The 21180-nt window shown below is 43.6% G+C and overlaps 1 protein-coding gene across 18 annotated transcripts in view; it reads left to right on the top strand.

The window, feature by feature from the left end:
* The window catches only part of Myt1l (myelin transcription factor 1 like), a 394778-nt gene that overhangs the window by 321281 nt on the left and 52317 nt on the right, over positions 1–21180 (top strand). For 12 of the 18 annotated variants that reach the window (XM_026785931.1, XM_026785930.1, XM_026785939.1 and 9 more), the window contains 4 exons: positions 2077–2327; positions 4583–4822; positions 7258–7379; positions 8208–8276. In XM_026785931.1, the coding sequence (XP_026641732.1) occupies positions 2077–2327; positions 4583–4822; positions 7258–7379; positions 8208–8276 (682 nt within the window). The remainder of the gene's footprint in view (positions 1–2076; positions 2328–4582; positions 4823–7257; positions 7380–8207; positions 8277–21180) is intronic. The other 6 variants (XM_013351326.2, XM_013351328.2, XM_013351329.2 and 3 more) reach the window with 1 other exon arrangement.

Below are 21180 nucleotides of genomic sequence, written 5' to 3' on the forward strand. Positions count from 1 at the left end.
CATAGGAAGATCCTATCTTAAAAACGAAATAAGAAGGTATCAAATTATTTTTTTCCTAGACTGGTGGCTAGCCTTCCCCATTTATAAAAGAAAACAAAATAAACCCCTCTTGGGTTTACAGGTAGCAAGTGCCTGTAATACCAGCCCTTGATTTGCTGGGCAGACAGAGTAGACTAGATATAGTAAAACTCTTCCATTCCAGACCAGCCTAAATGATGTGGAGAGCCTTATCCCAAAGACAGCTTAACATGAGTATTGAATTTTTCTAGAATTTTCATGCTTCTCTTTTTTATCAAAAATTTTAATGATGCAGAATCATTAACTCGAGTCCACATCCACAGTATGTCAAAGCATGGCAGATATGGCCCATGTTACCCTCAATGTCCATGTGCAGGCCTCTGCCTGGTCCCCCAGTACTGTTCTTGCTCAGCGACCCTGTCATAAGCTGTACTTGGTTCTAAATCTACTGTTCACACCCATAGTTCTACAATCATACTAACAGAATTTACAGAAGAGAGAGAAGAGAATGGACAGGTGGTCACCAACCCCTCATCCCACCTGGTGCAGGAGCTGCCCCTGTGCTCCTCTGGGGCCCAGCAGAATTAATAGTGTGTCCCAGTGACTGTTTGCCCTGCATGAGCTGTATTGGAAATTGACTGTGGGCGCTTGGAAGGAGTTTGGATGAAACAGTTGCTTATTCAATTTGTTTCCTAGTGTGGAGGCTGAGATTAGAATGGGGTGGTCACTCTTATCCCAGGATCTTGTCATCATGGCCCCACCTGAAGTTACCTGAGTTTTATTAAAATGTTTTCCCAATATCATAACTCCTCTGAGTCATAAGCAGGCAACATTTAATCGAGACTCACATTACCAACGAGGGTCATTTCACTATGGCTGTTCATTTGTGTTTGGAGATGATTTTATAGTATGAGTTTCAAAGCCTGTATTAGCTCTTTTAGAAGGTTTATGACTCATTTTGTGTATTTTGTCTTCGGAGGACAATCACCAAGACCAGGCTCTTGGTTAAGAGCAGCTAATGACCCTGAGGCCACAAACCCAGGGAGCAGTAGCCATCCATAAGGCTTCTCACGGGCACAAGTACAGTTACAACAAGAATGGCTAAAGTGGCCACTGCTCATGAGGGAAATATAGCCCTAAACATTGCTCCAGGCTAGCCAAGCTGGTCCATGTATATCCCAGCTTCTAGTGACATTCTCCGTCCCCTGAATTCCTCACTCTGAGGAGGCTGGGCAGGGTCTCTATGTGGACTTTCTAGTCTCGCTGAGAGTGAAGAGAGCTTAACTAGGATTGCTTCTGTGTTAGTGCAAAGGACCCATCCTAATAAATCAACCACTAAGGAGAGACATGCTAAGCAACTCTGAAAATTAACTCTACTCCCAAGTCCTTGCTAACTCTTTATGAAGTTGCTGGCATAAAAGGTTGCTGATCGAGGGACCTGCAAGGAAAGACCCCTGCAGGCAGATGAAGAGCTGACCCCAGTACCCTCTGGTGTCCCACATTTACCAGGGACATATCTCTGTCCTCAGACATGCCAAGCTCATTCTTCTCTCAAACTCCAGAAGCCTGTGTAATAATTACAGGATAGAGGTGTTTGGCTTACAGTAGCTGCTATATGTACCCTGCCAGAAATGTTTTCACAAAGCCCATCATCCCTACAGCCTTAGTGGTGGTTCTTGGGGATGCTGAGAATCTTGGTCAAATGCACAGGGAACACTAAACCACAGTTGGTATCCATAGCTACATATGGCTAGAAAGAGTGGTCAGCCTCTTAATGGCTCTACCAAAGGATCAGTCATTTACAGTAGCCAAGCCTGTCTTACCCTAGTGGATAGATGCCAGAGTAGTCATGAACAGCCTGTCAAAATAAGGTGATTCTCTCCTAAGGTCACCCCAATTCTCTGTTCATTCAAGCATGCACAGTGCAGAATGGGCAGAATCTGGGTTCTTCATGAATAACCCTGATTTCTGTGTATGTAAAGATGGGTGGGTTTGGAGCAGTTGTGTGTTCATCCTCCTGAGTACAGGGGGTAACCACACTGTCCTCTCTCTCTGCAGCCAAGCGGTACTGCAAGAATGCCAGCCCCAGCAGCAGCACCACCAGCAGCTATGCACCCAGCAGCAGCAGCAACCTCAGCTGTGGCGGTGGCAGCAGCGCCAGTAGCACGTGTAGCAAGAGCAGCTTTGACTACACACATGACATGGAAGCCGCACACATGGCAGCCACGGCCATCCTCAACCTGTCCACACGTTGCCGTGAAATGCCACAGAACCTGTCCACCAAGCCACAGGACCTGTGCAGTACCCGGGTATGCCCAGGGCCTCAGCCGTGTCCCATGGGCACTGGCTATGGGTGTGTTCACTGCCAGCCCTACAGCGCTGTGCCTCAGAACAGGGGACAGGTGTCTTGGTCTCTTCTGGCTCTAGCTTGTGTCTGGAATGTAAACACAGCCATCCTCCCTGGCATTTATGGTATCTCAGCTTCAGGGTACACAAAGCCCAGGAGAGGCACAGCTTGACATCTGAACAAGAAGGTTTGGTGGTAGCATTGTTAGATAATGTGAGGCTATCCCTTTACCCAGGACAGGGAAACAAAGAGGTAACATCTGACTGCACTCTTGATAGTCTGTGGTCTCAGCCAATACTGTTAGCTCAGTGGTACCCTCAGTGCTACAAGATTAAAGAAGGGTTCCTATTGTATAATTTTTCTTATTTGTTAAAGAAATCTATCTTTTGCTGGGCGATGGTGGCACACGCCTTTAATCCCAGCACTCGGGAGGCAGAGGCAGGCGGATCTCTGTGAGTTCGAGACCAGCCTGGTCTACAGAGCTAGATCCAGGACAGGCTCCAAAGCCACAGAGAAACCCAGTCTCGAAAAACCAAAAAAAACAAAAACAAAAAAACAAAACAAACAAACAAACAAAAGAAATCTATCTTTTATTATCTTTTTATTTTGAGATTATAATACAATCATACACATTTCCCCCTTTAAGCTATTAGTTTTGTGTGTGTGAGAGTGTGGAAAGAAGCAGGTAAGCTATGGTTCGTGGGCAGAGGTGAGAAGATAACTAGAAGAGGTCTCTCCTCCCACCATATTGGCTCTTATCAGTTGGCCCACTTAGCATTTCTGGCACTCAGAGCAGAAGAGGAAGCCATTAGGATGGGCAGGGAAGAGAGTGAGCTGTCTCTCCGGGGCTCTAGGCAGGAAGCAGTGTAGCAGAGGTAGAACCTGCACAATGACCACCTGCCCTGTATGTATCCGGCGGCCCCGGGCGCTGACTGGAGTGGTCATAAATCACTGTAGTTTATGTAAGTAGAGAAAGGTCAGCCACCTTATGGTTGTGAGTGCTTTCACACCTTTGGTATTTTCTTCTGCAGTATGAGACAGTGTCAGGGGACCTGCACTCTGAATGGTCATCTGGACAACTGAAGTGCAAGGCTAGTACAGAAGCCCTTACTTCCCATGAGAATAAATACAGGAGCCTCCCCTAGGGTTGTTTTGTCATTTTTAAAATCTTAGAATACTACTCTTGGGATAATGGTTCCAATATGCTGCATCTAAACTAGTATCAGAGCTTAGAGTCTGGGGTGCTTTGTCAGAGTTCTGGCAGAACAACACTGGAAATATATGAAGAGCACAGCTCCAAGGACAGGACCCTTGTCCCCTATGTCCTCTCCCTGCCCAACCAGAAGAAGAGGCCACAGGGTCACTCCAGCTGGAGGTCACATTTTTCTTTGAGAAAGTGAAGTCTCCTGGGAAGATGGAGGGCTGTTTTGACTGTGCTTGTCCACTGCCCTCTTAATACCTTCACTCCTCTGCCTGCAAAGCAGACTTTGAAGAGCTTGGCCTCTTTCAGTGCATCGGTGTGTGAGTGCACTCACGCACGTGGTCTCACTTTTTATTTTACCCATTTGACTCAGTAGAAGATATGAGGACACCCAGATCAACTCAGAACTGAACCCCTGTGAGGTCTTGGGAACTGTAGCAGATATGAGGACACCCAGATCAACTCAGAACTGAACCCCTATGAGGCCTTGGGAACTGTAGTGCATGTCACCTTTTTTGAAATGGAAATCTCATGGCACCACACTTAAAGCCAGAAGGAAAATTCTAGTTCCTTCTTCGTCCTTTCATCAACATTCAAGTATTTTCCTTTTCCTTCTCACTCACTTTGTAATGATTGCCATCAGTGAAATGAGGGGAAGCATTTAAGATGATAAATTATGGATGTATGGTAGGGTGGAGGATGGATCTAGGAAGGATGGATGGATGGTGAAGGATAGATGAATACATGGATGAATAGATGATCAATGGAGGGAGGGAAGGGGTGGCTAGTTAGATAGATGATAAGTGGATGGATATATAGATAGATGATAGATGCACGGATGGGTGAATCTTCCAAGCAGTTTCTGTGGGAAGCTTGTGGTAGCAGGCTTGCCTACAGACCATGATGGTTCACGTGTGTGTTAGTGGGGAGCAGGGAATGGAGGGTTATGCTGGCGAAGTCAGTCTTAGCTAATGGTCATCCCGTCAGACCTTCTGGGTGATACATCTTTCTTTCAGCAGAACCCAGACATGGAAGTGGATGAGAATGGCACCCTGGACCTGAGCATGAACAAGCAGAGGCCTCGAGACAGCTGCTGCCCAGTTCTGACCCCCCTGGAGCCCATGTCCCCCCAGCAGCAGGCAGTGATGAGCAGCCGGTGCTTTCAGCTGAGTGAGGCAGATTGCTGGGACTTGCCTGTAGACTACACTAAGATGAAGCCTCGGAGGGTGGACGAGGATGACCCCAAGGAGATCACCGTAAGTCCTTCTCCTTGACCCTTCCTGTATTTGATATGAGCCCAAGAGGGGCCTTGGTGAAGAAGAGTTTTTTGTACACTCTTCAAGAGAAAGTGCATTTTTTTTCCCCCTAAATCTTACTGTTAGCTGACAGGGACGTGGAGAACACTTTTGGTTGACTTGGGAAATGTATAATTGACATCAGTTTGAGAGAAACAGAGTATGGGGTCCTTCAAATTTTATTTTCTAATAAGTGCACATCATTACAAATGGTTTCTCTACAAAATACAGAAAAAAATTTATTTTATTTTCAAACAAAACAGTGCTGGATTTTCCTGGGGCAGTATAGACAGGAAGGTCAAGAGTTCTAGGCCTTTGGTCGTGCCTCAAAGGGATGTGCCAGATTTTGACTCCCCAGGGAAGCCTTACCCTCTCGGAGGAGTGGACTTGGTCGTGGTGGGGGGAGTGAGGGGAAGTAGGATTGGCATGTGAAATGAGAAAATATTGTTTTAAAAATAAAAAGGAGAGTTCGAGGCTAACTTGAGCCATATAGTGAGGCCCAAGTTAATTAAATATAAAATAAAGTAAAAACGTATTAACTGTGTGCTACAAATAAGCTCAAGCATCCAGGCTGTACTTCTTGCTAGTGTATCTTAGAACAGTCTTCTAACTCCATGTTTGTGGCAGCGTTTCTAAGATTCCCATGTTAGAGCATATGTTTTCAAGTAGTGTGGACTTTCAGATTAGTTACTACTGTCCACTGGTCAAGACGATTTCCTTCTTGTGTGCTTATGGGTATTGCGTATACAGGTACACCCACACACAGAGCTCAGAACAGGAAGTCAGGTATCTTCCTGTGCCACCTTTTTCCTTGTTGCTTTTAGACAGGCTCTCTCATTGAACAGGGTGCTCACCATTGACTTGGCTGGCTTACCAGTGGACTCCTGGTATTCTTTCTCTTTTCCCAATGCTGGAGTTAATGGTACCCACAACCATACCCAGATTTTTACAAGGGTGCCTGGGATTCAAACTTGGGACCTTGTGCTTACAGGGCAAGCCACTCTTACACACTCAGCCATCTTCCCAGCCCCAAGAATTTCTTTTCTTTACTGGAGACTTTCTTCAATTCTCAAATCTGAAAGTTCTGACATCTTTATACATTGAATAAAAATATGAGTTTATCAAACCAACACTGCATTACACTGGAAAAGGAACAGGTAGAGAGAGAGGCCTTCCCTTGAGCCTTTTGTTTTTTGTGCTGTGTAGTCCTGACTGACCTCAAAGTCACGTGGTCTCCCTGCCTTCCCCTGCTGAACACTGGAGATAGAGGTACTCACTGTCTCACTCAGCAGAGGCTCTGCTTAGTTCCTTTTCTATTGTTGCAATTAACATGACCAAGGCAACTTATATTTGAGAGTGGTAAAGCGGCCTTCAGTTTCAGAGAGTTAGAGTCCGCAATGGCAGAGAGAAGGTATGGCAGCAGGAACAGCTGAGGGCTCGCCTCTCAAACCCCAAGTAGGTGTCAGAAGTACACTGAGGGTGCCAGGAGGTGTTTCCAGCCTCAGAGCCCACCCCAACTAATACACCTCCTCCAACAAGGCCTCACTAATCCTTTCCAAACAGTTCTACCAACTGGTGACCAAGTATTCAAATCTGTGATCCTTTTTGATTTAAAGCACTTGAGGTTCTTACCTTCAGTCTTTAAACTGAATTATATTTGAGTAGCAAGGTAAATTTAAGCATTCTTTTTTCCCACAGTTAAGCCATGACAATCAAGAAAGAAATGGTAGTTGAATCCCTGAATTTATTTTAATTAAAATTAAGCCTCCCTCCAGTGACAAAAACCTCTTCATCATAGACTATCTCAGAAGTAAACTTGCCTGTCAGCTTGTAGCATGGACTTAGCAAACATGTATGCTGAACATTTTCCTTTCTAGAAAAATCTAGGTTACTGTGTGTAGACTCATCAAAAGTAGCTGCTTTATTTAAAAAAATAATAATTTAAATTACAACACTAACATAATTGGTCTTCCATTGCCTTGACATAGAAAAGTACATGTAGGTGAAACACTGAGCAGTGACTGGAAAAAAGTCTACTCTACAATGTTTTCAGGAAGAGCATTAGATTAACAGCTCCCTCTTAATAAAAGGTGTTCCCTACACTAGCCACACACATACAGCTCTCCCCTGGACACTAGATAAAAACACCAGGTGATGTGATTTCTCTGACTTCTAGAACATCCACTGGTCCTGAGCAAGAGCCCTGTAACATTTTAGCGGCCCATGGACAGTTCAGCTTGTGTTTTCAGAAGGACCCCCTTATCACAACAAATATACATTTGGATTTTAAATATAAGAGAGTCAAAAGAACAGGCAGGGAAACCCTGTAGCCTGTGAACCTTCATTTAGTGAGTGTTCTTGCCATGTGTGGCTCTGAAATTGTGTTCTGTCTACAGCCAGAAGAATTGGACCCATTCCAGGAGGCCCTCGAAGAAAGAAGGTATCCAGGGGAAGTGACCATCCCAAGCCCCAAACCCAAGTATCCCCAGTGCAAGGAAAGCAAAAAGGACTTAATAACGTAAGCATATGATAAGGTGACATGCTGGCTCTTACCTTTCCCTTCTCTGGCTTACTTAAAGCTCAGACATGTATATGCCTTGCAGTGTGAGCATGCACATTTGCGGCCCAGGAATCTCCAGCTGCCAGTTGAGCAGAGCCAGAGGCTGCCTTGCACCTGCTTGTTCTCAATGATGCTCTACCATGTGAAGGCGTCATTTCATTTAACCCTGTGCATTTTGCAGCTTTCTCCAGGGTGCTTAACTCCCCTTGCAGACATTGCAGCTAAACTGGAAACAATGAAATTTTTTAAAGCTTTTTTTTTTAAGCATACTTACTATTCTGGCTGTCTTTGTTTTTGTTTGGTGGCAGATGTCCAACTCCAGGGTGTGATGGGAGTGGTCATGTGACTGGTAATTACGCCTCACACAGAAGGTGTGACTTCATTTTTCTCATGGTGGATTCTGTCTTTTCAATTTATTGTTTTCAGCTTACCTCAACAATGCTGTCAAAGTACAAATGTTGAATTCTGTGTCAACCCTCTGAGTGCTGTATGCTGCCCTTCAAAAACATACTAAGTTACACAATGACTGTTAGACTACTAAACTTTCAAAATTCTCAAAAATTTAAACCAAAGAGAACATGTATTATGTTGTGATTTCAAAAATGATTATTAACAGAAATCCTTTCTTAAACATATGCTCAATGACATTCATAGTTAATCAGTATACAGCACTTGGCCCATTGCTCTTCTGCATTGAACTTTTTTATTTTCAACTTTGTGTTGTGTTGCTCGGGTGCTGCTGCTGCCTAGGGGTTCACTCACTGTGTCTCCTGGCCTGTCTTACAGTCTGTCTGGCTGCCCTCTGGCGGACAAAAGCATTCGAAGTATGCTGGCCACCAGTTCACAAGAGCTCAAGTAAGCATTCATGACACTAACTAACTCTCCTTCAAAATCTCTTTGTTGTTAGTTCACAGAAAGTAGTGTGCTGCTTGCCAGTGAGTTGTCTGTGGTATTTGTTTCTGATTCGGTTGGATAGTCTCTGGTCCTTTCCTATCATAACCTTTCTATCCAGAATCTCTTGTCTTCAGGAAAAATGTTTCAGAGTTACTCAAACTTTCAAAAAAATTAGTGTGTAACATTTAAAAAAAAAAAACAGCCTGTTTTGTAAACTTGTAATCCTCATTGTAAACACTGCTCAGGCCAGTGTTGGTTCAGCTCAGGTTCTGTGTGGTGTTGGCACATACACGCTCATGTACACGTGTGCATGCACACACACAGCAGCCATAGCTCCCTTTTCTCTCCTCTGTATTGTAACTTTTAAACATAAATCTGGCAAAACTGTGAGCCCAGTGCCAGCACCAGCAGACTGAGGCTGTTCTCCTTTGTAATCAAGTGTATGAAACTCAGTTCCTAGCAGACTGTAGAAGGAGCCAGTGAAAATGTGAAAAGAGCATTGAGACCTCTCCACTCCAGTCAGGGTGGACTTGGTGGTGTCTGTAGGGATAAAAGGCCAAACCTGACGGCACAGCGTGATGACAGCCACTGCCCCTCAAATGATAGCCTTTACTTACCAGACCTTTCCTGCCGGTGTATCCTGTGTGTGGCTGTGAAGATGCTGTCCCCTCCCGACCATCCCGTGCCCTCGCCCCATGTCTGTAGTTCAAGGGTGACCTGAGTGAAGCCTTCTCTTTGACACACATGTCATCTTTTTCAGGCTCCCTGTCCAGGGCCCTAGTGCCATAGACCAGCTGCTCATGTTCAGTGACTTCCTGAACTAGCCCTCCTGTTGCACGCAGGACTCTTGCCTTGCCGCTGTCTTCCTGAGCTAACTGTAGGCAGCTGGAGGGTCTCCTCTTGTCTGGCAGTCTAGCAGCGCTTGAATCAGTGCCTGGCGGACACATAGCTTTAGCACATCAAAGCAGCAGCCTTAGGAGCAGCAACCGGCACAGTTTGTTCGGGCATCTTTTGTCACGGCTTCAACCCACATTTCCCTCACGGTCAGAATGTGACCAACTGCACTTGGATCTTGGTCAGCACATCAGGATGTGGCAACCTTCTTTTGACTTCCTTGATGAGGAGCTCTTTGCAAAGCCTGGTGTGTCTCCAGTTGCAGCCGCCTGTAAACAAGAAGCTGCTTCCATGCTGCTTGTGCATTCTGACTGCTTAGTGTCTTGAGACCTGAGACCAGAACATTCTCTGACAGTGTAGTCAGATGACATGGGCTTACATCTTTTAGGGTTGGGCTTGATGTCTTCGGTCACCTAAACTTTCAGGCAGACCTGCTGTTTCTCCAGACCACAGTTCTCTTTGTCTCATTTCATCTTGGGAGATGGCTGGTCCTCATCAGCACCCTCAGGGAAGGAACTGCACTCACATCTTCCAGACAGCATAGTTTTGGCCAGCACCCTTCTTTTCTCTTCCTGCCAGGAAGCTGTACCATCCAGAAAAACAGATACCTTTGCCTGGTTTGGGATCATCTAAAAGTTATACACACATTTTCTATGTTTGTCTTTGCAAACAAGTCCTTTTTGGCTTGACCTCTGCTGGGAAATCTAAACTTGACTAATTTCCTAAAATGGTTTGTTTCTGATAATGGAACTTCAAAACTAAAGATTTGGTGTCTTCTTTAAAGAGACTAAAATTTGAACAGCCACTGACAATTTGTTCTCTACACACAAAATAAATAAATACACCATCATGATAGCCCTTTCTCTCAGCCTTTTCATTGATGCCTCTCAGTCAATCGCTTCCTTGTAGAAGTCAGGAAAGTTTGCTGGGGGAGCTTTCTCAAACAGAGCAGCATAAACATCCCCTTTTGGTTGTGCTGCAGCTTAGAGTAACTCACGACTCTTGCAGTGTGTTGATGTTCCTGAAAGCCTCGGTCAGTTTGTGCAGTAGCATCTCACCTGAATGAGAACTGAGCTGAGTCCATGATTGTTATTCATATAACACTCATCATCAATCATGATGTTAGCAAGTGGCTTCCAGTGACTTCAGCTGCCACATGGAAATTTTTAGAAATTTTCCTGTTATCATTTCCAATACTTAACATTTTATAGGTGACCCTTAGAAGAACATTCATAGCCATGGATAAGAAAATTGTCCAAAAACCCATTGACCAAACTCTTAGACTTCATAAATAACACTTTGCTCATTCATCTAGAATAGCCACTGTGGGATAGTTTTAAGAAGAGTTCAGTGATTTTGTGCTTAATTATGTACAATGTGTAAACCAAAATGTATTAAAATGATACATGAATCTTACCAACACTATGGAATAGATCCTGGATCCCTTGTGTCTCTGTTAAGTATATGACATGTCCTGGGGGAGGGAGACTTGAGGGCCAGAGAAGGGACGAATTTTCAGCCAAGTACTTTCCTACCCACCCTGGCTGTGAGATTGCAGCCACAAGTAGCAAAGTATCAAACTAAGAAGTAATGTGACCTTTGAGGGGCACTATCCTAATGTAAAGTCTGATTCTAAGGTACTTTTCTCCTTTTGAAATGTCATTTTCTAAAATTCTCCAAAGAGTGTGCATCAAAGGCAGCCATAGCATTGTGGCCTCTTTGAAGGGCCATAGCCTTCTGGCCAAGGACCCTTTCCTGTATGGGAGTCATGTTCGATGGCAGACACTGGCACATGCTGACCTATATGGGTCTTAACCATCTCAGTAATCAATCTAAGTCAAGAAAACTAGCTTCAGACAGGAGCTGTGGGCTTGCTTACAGTGGCCTCAGTTGGACAGGCTTCTATTTACACTTGAGCCAGATATAGGAGAATCCTAGAATTAAGAGTGTTTGTAGTTTGCTTTAGCCATGCACACACAGATGAATATACAGATCAGTAACTGATAAGCTGAAGTGGATTACTCAGGGAATGGCTCACTGCATCCCTCTCAAAGAGGTAAAGCAAAACAGCCTGTCTCCTCTCTGCCCCTCTGATGTGTGTTCATGCTGTATGGGAAACCCTCCTCAGTATAACTCCTAGGATCTAGTAGAGGGCCGTAGGAGAGTTCATAGCCTGACAGTTAACCTTGGGAATTCCCTGTCCTGAATCTTTTTCCCATTTTCTCTTCTTCAGGTGTGTGGATGGATGGGATGAGTAAGTGGGAACATGGATCTTAATCCCCTGTAACTACACACACACATACATACACACACACACCAAATAAACAGTGTACGGCAGTCTATGCTGCACAAACCTCAGAGTTCTTCAGATGGAGCTTAGCTCTGCTGTGTGTTTGTACATCACCTCCAATGCAGGTTATAGTAAAGTTCACAGAGTAAAAAAAAACAGATTCAGGTAATACAAGGAAAGCAGGCATCATGATCAAAACATACTCTTTTTGTGAAGAACATGCTGGAACATGAAATGCAGAGCATAGACCCTCTAGCCCCGCAGAAAGTCATCTTTTCTTTGCCTTAGTTTCTTTATCTGTAGCCTAACCTAGCACTGGGGTAGCTCAGAAGGCGTTCAGTGGATGTCAGTATAACTAACAGTGTCAAGGTCTAGCAGTCTTTAGAAAGCATCCAGCAGCTGGGACTCAGAAAAGGAGAAATGAACAAGGTCATCGATGTTTCTGAAATGGCAGCATCCCTTGATCTTTGAAAAGTCACTGAAATAACCTCATTCACTCAAAGGTCTTCGGGAAAAACTTAGTGCCGTATTCTCTAAGGCATGTGATAGCACATGCCCATCATCTCAGCCCTCTGCTGAATCAAGAAGATGGCAAATTCAAGGCTAGCCTGGGCTACACAGTGAGAGCCTGTTAAGAAGAAGAGGGGGAGAAAGAGGAAGATGATGATGAGATAATAGAAAAGAAGGGATAGGACACTGAGCATGAACACGGTTAGATAGTGTGGGGAGTGGGACTCTGAAAGCATGCATGGAATGTCCTGTGGTGCTATATCTAACATGTCCACACAGTGTGTTCTGTAAGCCTCTATATCATGGGTTTCTATCATGATTGCTTCTCTTTGCAGAATGAATCATCTTAGTTCTCATATGTTCCTCATTTAACCCTTATACCCAAAGCTCCCCCAGCCACTTTGGTCCACTGCCATCCATGTCCTCAGATCCCAGGGTTCCTTTGGAAACAAAGACAGTCTAGAACCCCCTAAGCTTCCTGTACTGAAGTGCAAACCATGAGAAGCCATTTTCAGAGATTACTCAGAATGGGTAAAATTCTTTCATTCATTCATCCATGCATTTGTTCAATCATTTCAAAACTATTCAATTCATACCTAGAGATAAGACCCAAGTTGTACCACCCCTGCCTCAGGAAGTCATGTTCATGTACTCACAGCAGACCAAAGGGGGTCATCAGAGGATAAGCCAGACAAGAGAAGGGCTACTAGGTTATTGGGACAAGCCAAAATGTACCACAAAATCAGGTGAACTTGGGCTACATTTGTGGGTTCGTCAGGGCAACAATGAATTTGGGGGATACATTCATACCAAGAAGTGTGTATCATGGGCACAAATTCTATGCTACCACAAATAACTTGCCCAACATAGCGAAGAGGATACAGCTAGAGATGACAACTAGAGATGACATCAAAGATGTCATCCATGGCAAAGATGTAGTCCATGGTAAGGTATCGAGTTAGACATTGTCCTAAGACTCGACAGGGATTAGCTGGCAGAGCCACAGGCAGTACCTGGAGTGATAGTATCCAAAGCCTGAACTCTAGCAGAAGGGTAGAGGAGGCTGTGTCCACAAGAGATTCCTGGAGAGGGTTTGGGAAAGCCGAGAGTTTGGATCCAGTAGCTTCCCTGCAGAACGAAAAGGGAGCATGTGTTACAAAGATGACTCCTGTCTTCCAGCACTCCTTCCATGCCTGGGTTTGCAGCCACCTGGCCAGGGCATGTGTGGCCATCATGAATCAGAATGTGGACCCGTGTTGAAACAATGATGCTCACAGGAAATCAGCAGCAACCATCCTTGACAGGAATGTAGTTTTCAGGATAGAATGGGAGCTGAGCTGTCCATGCACATGGATTTGTGGGAGACACTTGTCATCACCTGCAGGGGCAATAGGTTCAACCAGACAGAGAAGGCCACTTTCAAACTCTCTCCTCTATCCTACATATAAAATAAAATTCCTGAAATATTCACTAACATCTTACCTTTTTAAAGAAATTTTATGTATGAGTGTTTTTCACCTGTTTTGTTTATGTGTCATGGTGTCTGTGTCTGGTACCTGAGAAAACCAGAAGAGGGCATCAGATCCCCAGAAAATGGTTATAGACCATTGTGGGCCACCATGTGGATGCTGGAAATTGAACCAGATTCCAAGGAAAAGCTGCCAGTGCTCTTAACTGCTGAGCTTTCTTTTTAGTTTCATCACCATTTATTAAAAATGAAACAAAAAGTAACTACAGACAAGATCTCCCAAATCTTACATGGGCAATGAAAAAAGTCCACCAAAAAATAAGCCATTCCTGGCTTTCTCAGTGGGGATCTGCCTTTCAGAGTGGCCAGGGACTCACTTGAAATGTTAGCAAGTTCATGAAAGAGCCTGGCTTCGGCAGACACTGGCATCTTGCTCACGTTTAATTGGCTGCAGTTCCTGGATACCCACTGTGAATATCGTTGCACTGCAGCAATTCACCTGCTAAGCCTGGACACAGGGAAGGAAGCTCTGGGTCCTTCCTCCACAGGGAGAACTTGCTCTCCATCCTTCACTTAGAGCTAACTTGGGAGTTGTTACGTTTTCATCATGACAAATGTGGGGAATATTTTAAATTCTGCGCAAGATCTTGAAGTACACTTCACTCCTCACATAGAAATTATGGAGCATTCAATTCAGATATCAAAATCTACTGAATGATGCTGCTTACTTGGAAAAGAGGGGAATTAGTTGTTTCTTATTGGGAAAGAGTGTTGAAATTATAGTGTATTCGATGCATTCTAGTCTAATGAAAATTTTGTATTCCTCTTAATTTTGAGTATGTATTTTAGAAGCATTTTAAGTCTATTTGCATTTTTATTGTTTTAGGTATAAATTTATTTATATAAATTTACAAACACACACACAAACACATACACTTTGTGATTGTTGCACTAGACATTTTCCTTTCATGACATATAGTTGTCAAAATGCTCTTCATATTTCATTGTTTGTCAAATTTGGCCTCTCCTGTTTACTAAGAATGAGCCTATTTTTATCTCCTCCTTGACTCCTCTGGGGTGATTCTGAAAAGCAAGAGCCTTTAGCGTTTGGGGGGCTTTAGGCCCATACCAGATGCCAGGCCCCATGCAGTGTAAGGTACAATCCCCTGGGACAGAAAGTCTAGTCAGTCACAGGCACGTATGCTGGACTTTAATTGTAAATCTGAGGTTTTAATCTTGTAGAATCTTCAGGAATTTATAGTTTTCTGGAGAAAAATGACCAAAATTGTAAATAAAGTAGATGTTATTGACAAGAAATTTATTGACAAGAATTTTGGAGAATTGTTTTTCTGACACATTCAGGAGAGGCTGTGATTCTCTTCTAGATTTTTCTGGGTTGGAAGTTTTTGACAGATAGGTCAGAGACTGCTTGCAGACATGAGAGGACTGGGGAGCACTCCTGGATTTAATTTGTCTGCATTTCTGATATGCTTAACCACTTCTTCTTCTTCTTGTTTTTTTTTTTTTGTTTTTTATTTTTTTTTTTGTTTTTGTTTTTCAAGACAGGGTTTCTCTGTGGCTTTGGAGCCTGTCCTGGAACTAGCTCTGTAGACCAGGCTGGTCTCGAACTCACAGAGATCCGCCTGCCTCTGCCTCCCGAGTGCTGGGATTAAAGGCGTGCGCCACCATCGCCCAGCTTAACCACTTCTTAACCATGACCTGTGCTGTCCCAGAGTGACAGTCTGACAATGCTCACACATAATGTGTTCCGGTCCTTTGCTACATTTTTGCAGATCATTCTTCTAACTGCTGTATTTCATCTGACTCCCTCTGAAATTATATGAGTACCGCAAGTTCATAGATTTCTTGTATTGATAATTAAGATGTATAAACTCCTGTTTCCCTATTTAAAAAATGAAGACCATTCTAATCATACGGAGTGATTTGATATACTCCTCCTACCTGATCTTTGTTTGTGTGAGTGGGGGGGGGGGGGTTCAGTGCAAATACCTTCTGATAGGTGGAAATAAAGTTGACTGTGAAATGAGTGACTATATACTGTCAACAGAACTTTCTAGAATGACAGGAGGTCCTTTGTGCACTGACCCACATAGTAGATACAAGCCACCTGAAGTAGGCTACTGTGCCTGAGAACAGAGTTCTTAGTTGTGTTTTATTTTTATTAATCTCTGGGGCTGAGGATTTCACTTCACTTGTAGAGTGCTTGCCTGCCATACAAGCCCTGGGTTCATTCCTCACCACTGCATAAGTAAAGGATGGTGGTGGCCCATGCCTGTGTTCCCAGCATTCAGAAGGTAGAAGCATAATGAAGAGGAGTTCAAGGTCATCCTCAGTTATAGAGCATGAGTTTATTATTCTAATAATAATAGCCACACAAATCAGGTGAGATTCAGGCTATCCATGTCAGCTCTGCTTCTTTTACATTGTCTGTATTCATTTTACATTCTAGTCAGTATGTGGGAGTATTTCATTTCTGCAGCTGACTAGCTAGTGCATTGTTCAACATCTTAGTCCTCAATGGTTTTGTTATGTTATCAGTGGACAGCAGCTAGATTATTGTTTATTTGTATGTTTTCCCAGGCAGATTGGAATCAAATATGACTAAGTTTTGTGGTATTACTTTTCTTACAGGAATCTTTGCTTGCTAAATAGGAAAATACAGGAAACCACACTGCTTAGGACCTGTAGGAGAGTAATTCATAGCTCAGAGTGAAGGCTTAGTTCTTTTATTTTTCGTTTTTTATTCAACTTTATCATATTGAGGCATGCACAAAAGTTCAATTCAAGCTGACCAGTTAGGGTAGGGGGCTTTAGGTACCCTTCTAGCGAGACTTTTGTCAATCCATCTGCTGATTATGTCAGACATTTGCTCATTTTCCCACTCAGATCTGGAATATTCCCTTTGGAGCTTGCTTTGGCCAGTAATAAATTAAGTCTTCCTTTAAGAACAGCTCTGAGTGAAAAGGGCAGTGCTGCTCATTCACGTTTATGTCTTAATGCATTTATACAGTTTAAAATACAAACATACATGGCTTGTCTAATCTAGCTTTCTCTTTATTACTTTCTTTTGTGTGTTTGTGTGTGTATGTATGTGTGCATGTGTGTGTGTGTATGCACGTGTATGTCTGTGGAAGTGTGCACAAGACTATGGGGACTTTTGAAGTTGGATTAAATGCATTTTGTAGTATGATATGGTTGTGAGTCTATGGGGGCCATGGAGTTGAATGTGGTAGTTTGAATAAGAATAGCTAAAATAGACTCATATATTTAAAAACATGATCCTCAGTTGGTAGAACTACTTGGGAAGAATTAGAAGGTATGGCCTTGTTGGAGGAGGTGTGTGATCTAGTTTCAAAAGTTTATAGAATTTCCAGTCCCTCCGCCCCCCCGCCTTGTGTTTGTGGATCAAGATGTAAGCTCTAAGCTGCTTCTCTAGCACAGTGCCTGCCTGCCTGCCTGCCTGCTTCCATGCTCCCCAACATAATGGCCATGAACCCTAGCCCTCTGGAACTATAAACCCCAAATTAATTACCTTCTTTTATAAGTTTCCTTAGTCATGGTGTTTTGCCACAGCAATTGAAAATTAACCAAGACAGTATATGAAACTACCAACTGCTGGCATATGTGTCACAGTTGAGGGGAAAACATAATATTTGCTAGAAAGAAAATTTTAAATGACTCTTTGAGTATAAAACTAATACAAATTCAAAAATGATAAAGAAAGAACAAGGAAAATATTAATAATCAAATGTTGGTGTTTTGATTAATTGCAATCTTGTAGCGTGCCTTTCAGCTTAATAGATTTCATGCTCTTACATTTGGAGTTGTATAACATAGGTTCACATTTCCAAAGCTGTCCTCACGAGGAGGCAGTGTGAGAAATCTAGACATTAGTATACCCCATGTTGCTTTCACCAGTGTCACTGGGAGGGCTCCTGCCTCCTCTGCTTATCTAGTGTGATGCTCCACTCCTTCAGGGCAGATATTCTCCCATGGTACCTCGTGGGTAAATTGTGACCACAAGTATTCTGTAGGGTATGACATAGTGTCCTAGTTAACTTTTCCATTGCAGTAACAAAATAACCAACAGCTGCTTGGGGACAAAAGGGTTTATTTCAGCTTTTGGATTGTGGTCTATTTTTGAAGAAAGTCAAAAGCTGGAGCAGGAACTGAATCAGAAAACACAGAGGAATGGTCATTCCCAGCTTGCTTTCCCCTGACTCTCTCAGCCTCCATTTTTATATATCCCAGACCTTTCTGTTCAGAAACAGTGTCACCCACAGTGAGCTGAGAACTCTTACACTGATTGTCCATTAAGAAAATGACCCTCCCAAGTGATGGAAACAGTTCCTCAGACTGCCTCTTTCCAGTGTTTAGGTCTGAGTTGGTTGACAGAAACTGTGACATGTCCGCAGGTGGTCATGTATGAATCATGTCTGGTTTTAGGAGACTCCCTGCTACAGTGCACGAGCCATGTCCTACCCTTTTGCTTCTGACATCTGAAAGACCACAGGTGGATGCTATATGCATACGTAGAGCATACCAACAAAGTCAGTGCAAAGAGAAGGTCCCCAAACATAGAGCAGTTGGATCCACTAAAAGATTGTCAGTCTTTATTAAAGAGCTTTCAGGAAAAAGGTGACATTGCCTGATGTGGCTTCCCAAATTCCTCTGGTGGCAGAAAAGTAGAAGAGCTCCATGAAGGTAGGGAGTAGGCAGTGGAACAGAAGACAACAAACCATAGAGACTGTGCCCAGAAATAAGGTAACTGGCGTTGCTGAGTCCCAGCTTCCCTTCAGCATAGATGTAGATAGAACTCAGTTCCAAAAATCAAAACTGGACATCTGACTCTAAGATCCCACTATTGGGGTCGTGTAGGTGTTATTGAACCCTATATTTATTTAATTTACAAAGGAAGAGAGAGTATTTAATTTAGGGAGTCACAAGACAGGCCAGAAAGTGGAACCAGCAGTATTCTTAGTCTGCCTTGTGGATTCTCTCTCAGACTGAAACATTACCATCAAAACTATGGGAAAGAAAGAGTAAAAAGGGGTGTCTTTGTGAATATTGATTCCTGGAATAATAGATCAAACACTAGCAGCCAGTTCTTTTGTCATGACTGATGTCCACCCGGGGTTAAGTCTGCTACTGCCTGATGCATGTAGGGTACAGGAGCAAGGGAAAGTAACGGTGATTCCCACAAAGAGAAAGGCTGGTGCTTGTTTCCAGAATATTTTACTTTGAGGCTTGAAGGATGGTAAGGATCTCCAAGTACCCCTCAGTTTCTCAAGTAACCATTTAAATTGCATGCATCATTGAGTAATGGTATGATATACCCTGTCCCCTTGCCATGCAGGCATATATCCTTGAGAAGATTTCTGTTTATCATAATCTAACTTGTCAACAAAAGCACAACAGGCAGATCTCTGTGAGTTCGAGACCAGCCTGGTCTACAAGAGCTAGTTCGAGGACAGGCTCCAAAACCACAGAGAAACCCTGTCTCGAAAAACCAAAAAAGAAAAAAAGGAAAAAAAAAAGCACAACAGGATGATTTCCACCATCAACTGCATCCCTCATCGCCTTGCACTCATAGACTCCTCCCGGTTCTGATTTTCTCCAGTAGACAACATTTGCCCTCTGGCTCTGTAGTTATCTGTGCCTATGACATGTACTAGAAAGTAGGTTCTATACCCGTGGCTGTCGTTCTCCCCTATTATTATATATCCAAGGACTAATAAGTTACTAATGAGCAAAATGAAAGTATTCTTACTTTATAACTTAAATTTGAGAGATTTCAGAGAATTTCTGAAGAACTGTTGAAAGCAATGGATGGATCACTGCACACACTAATCAGTCTCTAGAATCCTGGTCACTTCTAAGTGATAAAACTTGGAAAGATTATCCAGGAGGTTCACCAAGACCTTGTTGCCTAAATGGGAATAGACCCAAGATTATGGGTCTATTGTCTGCTGTGTAGAGACACAGAACAGAGCACTGGTCATGGTAGAATGCAAGTGAAACCAGGTGCAGTGTCACAAGGAGGTAACCAATGATGGCACATACAGAATGATGCTACATCACATTCTGCTGCCATATAAACATCTCGGCCCTATACCAGGACCAGCAGCTACTGAGTAAGGAGTGGAGGATACACAAAGATTGTTGACTACTAGATCAGATGCTGGAATGAAAGTTATGTCCCTGTCCACCAAGGAAACCAACTTGCCCTTCAGTATTATGGCCAGGTCGCTGTCTACCGTGTGTTACTGCACAGATAAGATAGCCAGTGTCAACTGGAGTCAGCAGAGTGACATCCTTACCAAAATTAAAGCAGTCTTTAAAATGTGAAGAAGCAATGTGGCTTGACTCCTCTTCCTCTGTGAGTAGCTGGCCTGAACTGCTCTGTCGAGCAGAAAGTGTGGACTTCTGGGAGCAGCTGCTGGGACCTTTGCATTGAAACCCATATGTGCTTACCAAGTCTGAAGAGCTGGGTTATTTGTGGGAGCAGTGAGATGGAAGTCCAGGTATTCTGAGCATTCCCTCCACCTGAGGTGAGTTGAAGACCTCTTGACTCTGCCCTCCATCCTCTCTCTGCCCTCCTCTGGTTGAGAGTTCTTGGACACTTGCTTATCTTCCTGCAGGTTCATCCAGTAGATCTCTATCCTCCCCGGGTCAGAGCCTTTCTGCTTCAAAGCTGTAAGACCAAATAGCTTTGAATATGCACTGCATCCCAGAGCCTGTCACCCAATGTTAGATTAAACACGCTTTGTGTTTAGTTTAGGTTCATGTGTGTGGGACAAGGTCTCTGATAACTCAGTAGAAGGTAGGACTCTTGACTCCGGGACTTGGACCTGCTGCTGTACAACACTCTACACTCAGAACCTACATGGTGCTTGACCACACTGGACACTGCTTGGACTTGAGTGGATGGTCAAACTACTACTTCTAATTGGCTTATTAACTCTGACCTTCATCAAGAGAACTCTTTATACAAATGATGGTACTAGGCTCATGGTTGAGTTTTGGTTCTGCCAAATCACACAGCCAGGATGATGCTACAGTGCCTGATATCTGTCTTTGGATGGCTTTGGGGACTATATATGTCCTTGGGGAAATATTTATTTTTCCTCCATCTATTCATGTCCAGAGCTATTGCCACAAAAACCACTGCAGTGCCACATGGGCATCAAAGAGAGCAGCTGCGGAGACCAAGTAGAGACAGTTTCTACTACAGTTTTTTCTTTGGATATTCCTTTAAAATTTTAGTCCAGTTGTTTAAATTGTATTACTAAGGTTTCCTTAGAGGCCAAGAGGTGTATCTGAAGTGATGTGAGGGAAATTGTACATCCCCACCCCACCGTGTACAGAGCATTTGTGGCTTGAGTCCCTCAGCTGAAGGCCACAGTAGGGCAGGAATCAGAGCCAAGGTCAGCACAAACCAAAATCCAGACTTGGAAAGTCAGACTGTAGCTTGTCTGTCTGACCCTGTAGTCCTAGTGAGCTGGCCCCTCTCTCGTTTCCATCTGCAAAGTGATGCAGCACCAGCAGATCGTCTGCCATAAAGACCAAATGAGTGACGTCTACACCGTACTCGGAATGATACCATAAAGACCAAATGAGTGACGTCTACACAGTACTCGGAATGATACCATAAAGACCAAATGAGTGACGTCTACACAGTA

This window comes from Microtus ochrogaster, linkage group LG3, assembly GCF_000317375.1.
Source record: "Microtus ochrogaster isolate Prairie Vole_2 linkage group LG3, MicOch1.0, whole genome shotgun sequence".
In the NCBI taxonomy this organism is placed as follows: Eukaryota; Metazoa; Chordata; class Mammalia; order Rodentia; family Cricetidae; genus Microtus; species Microtus ochrogaster.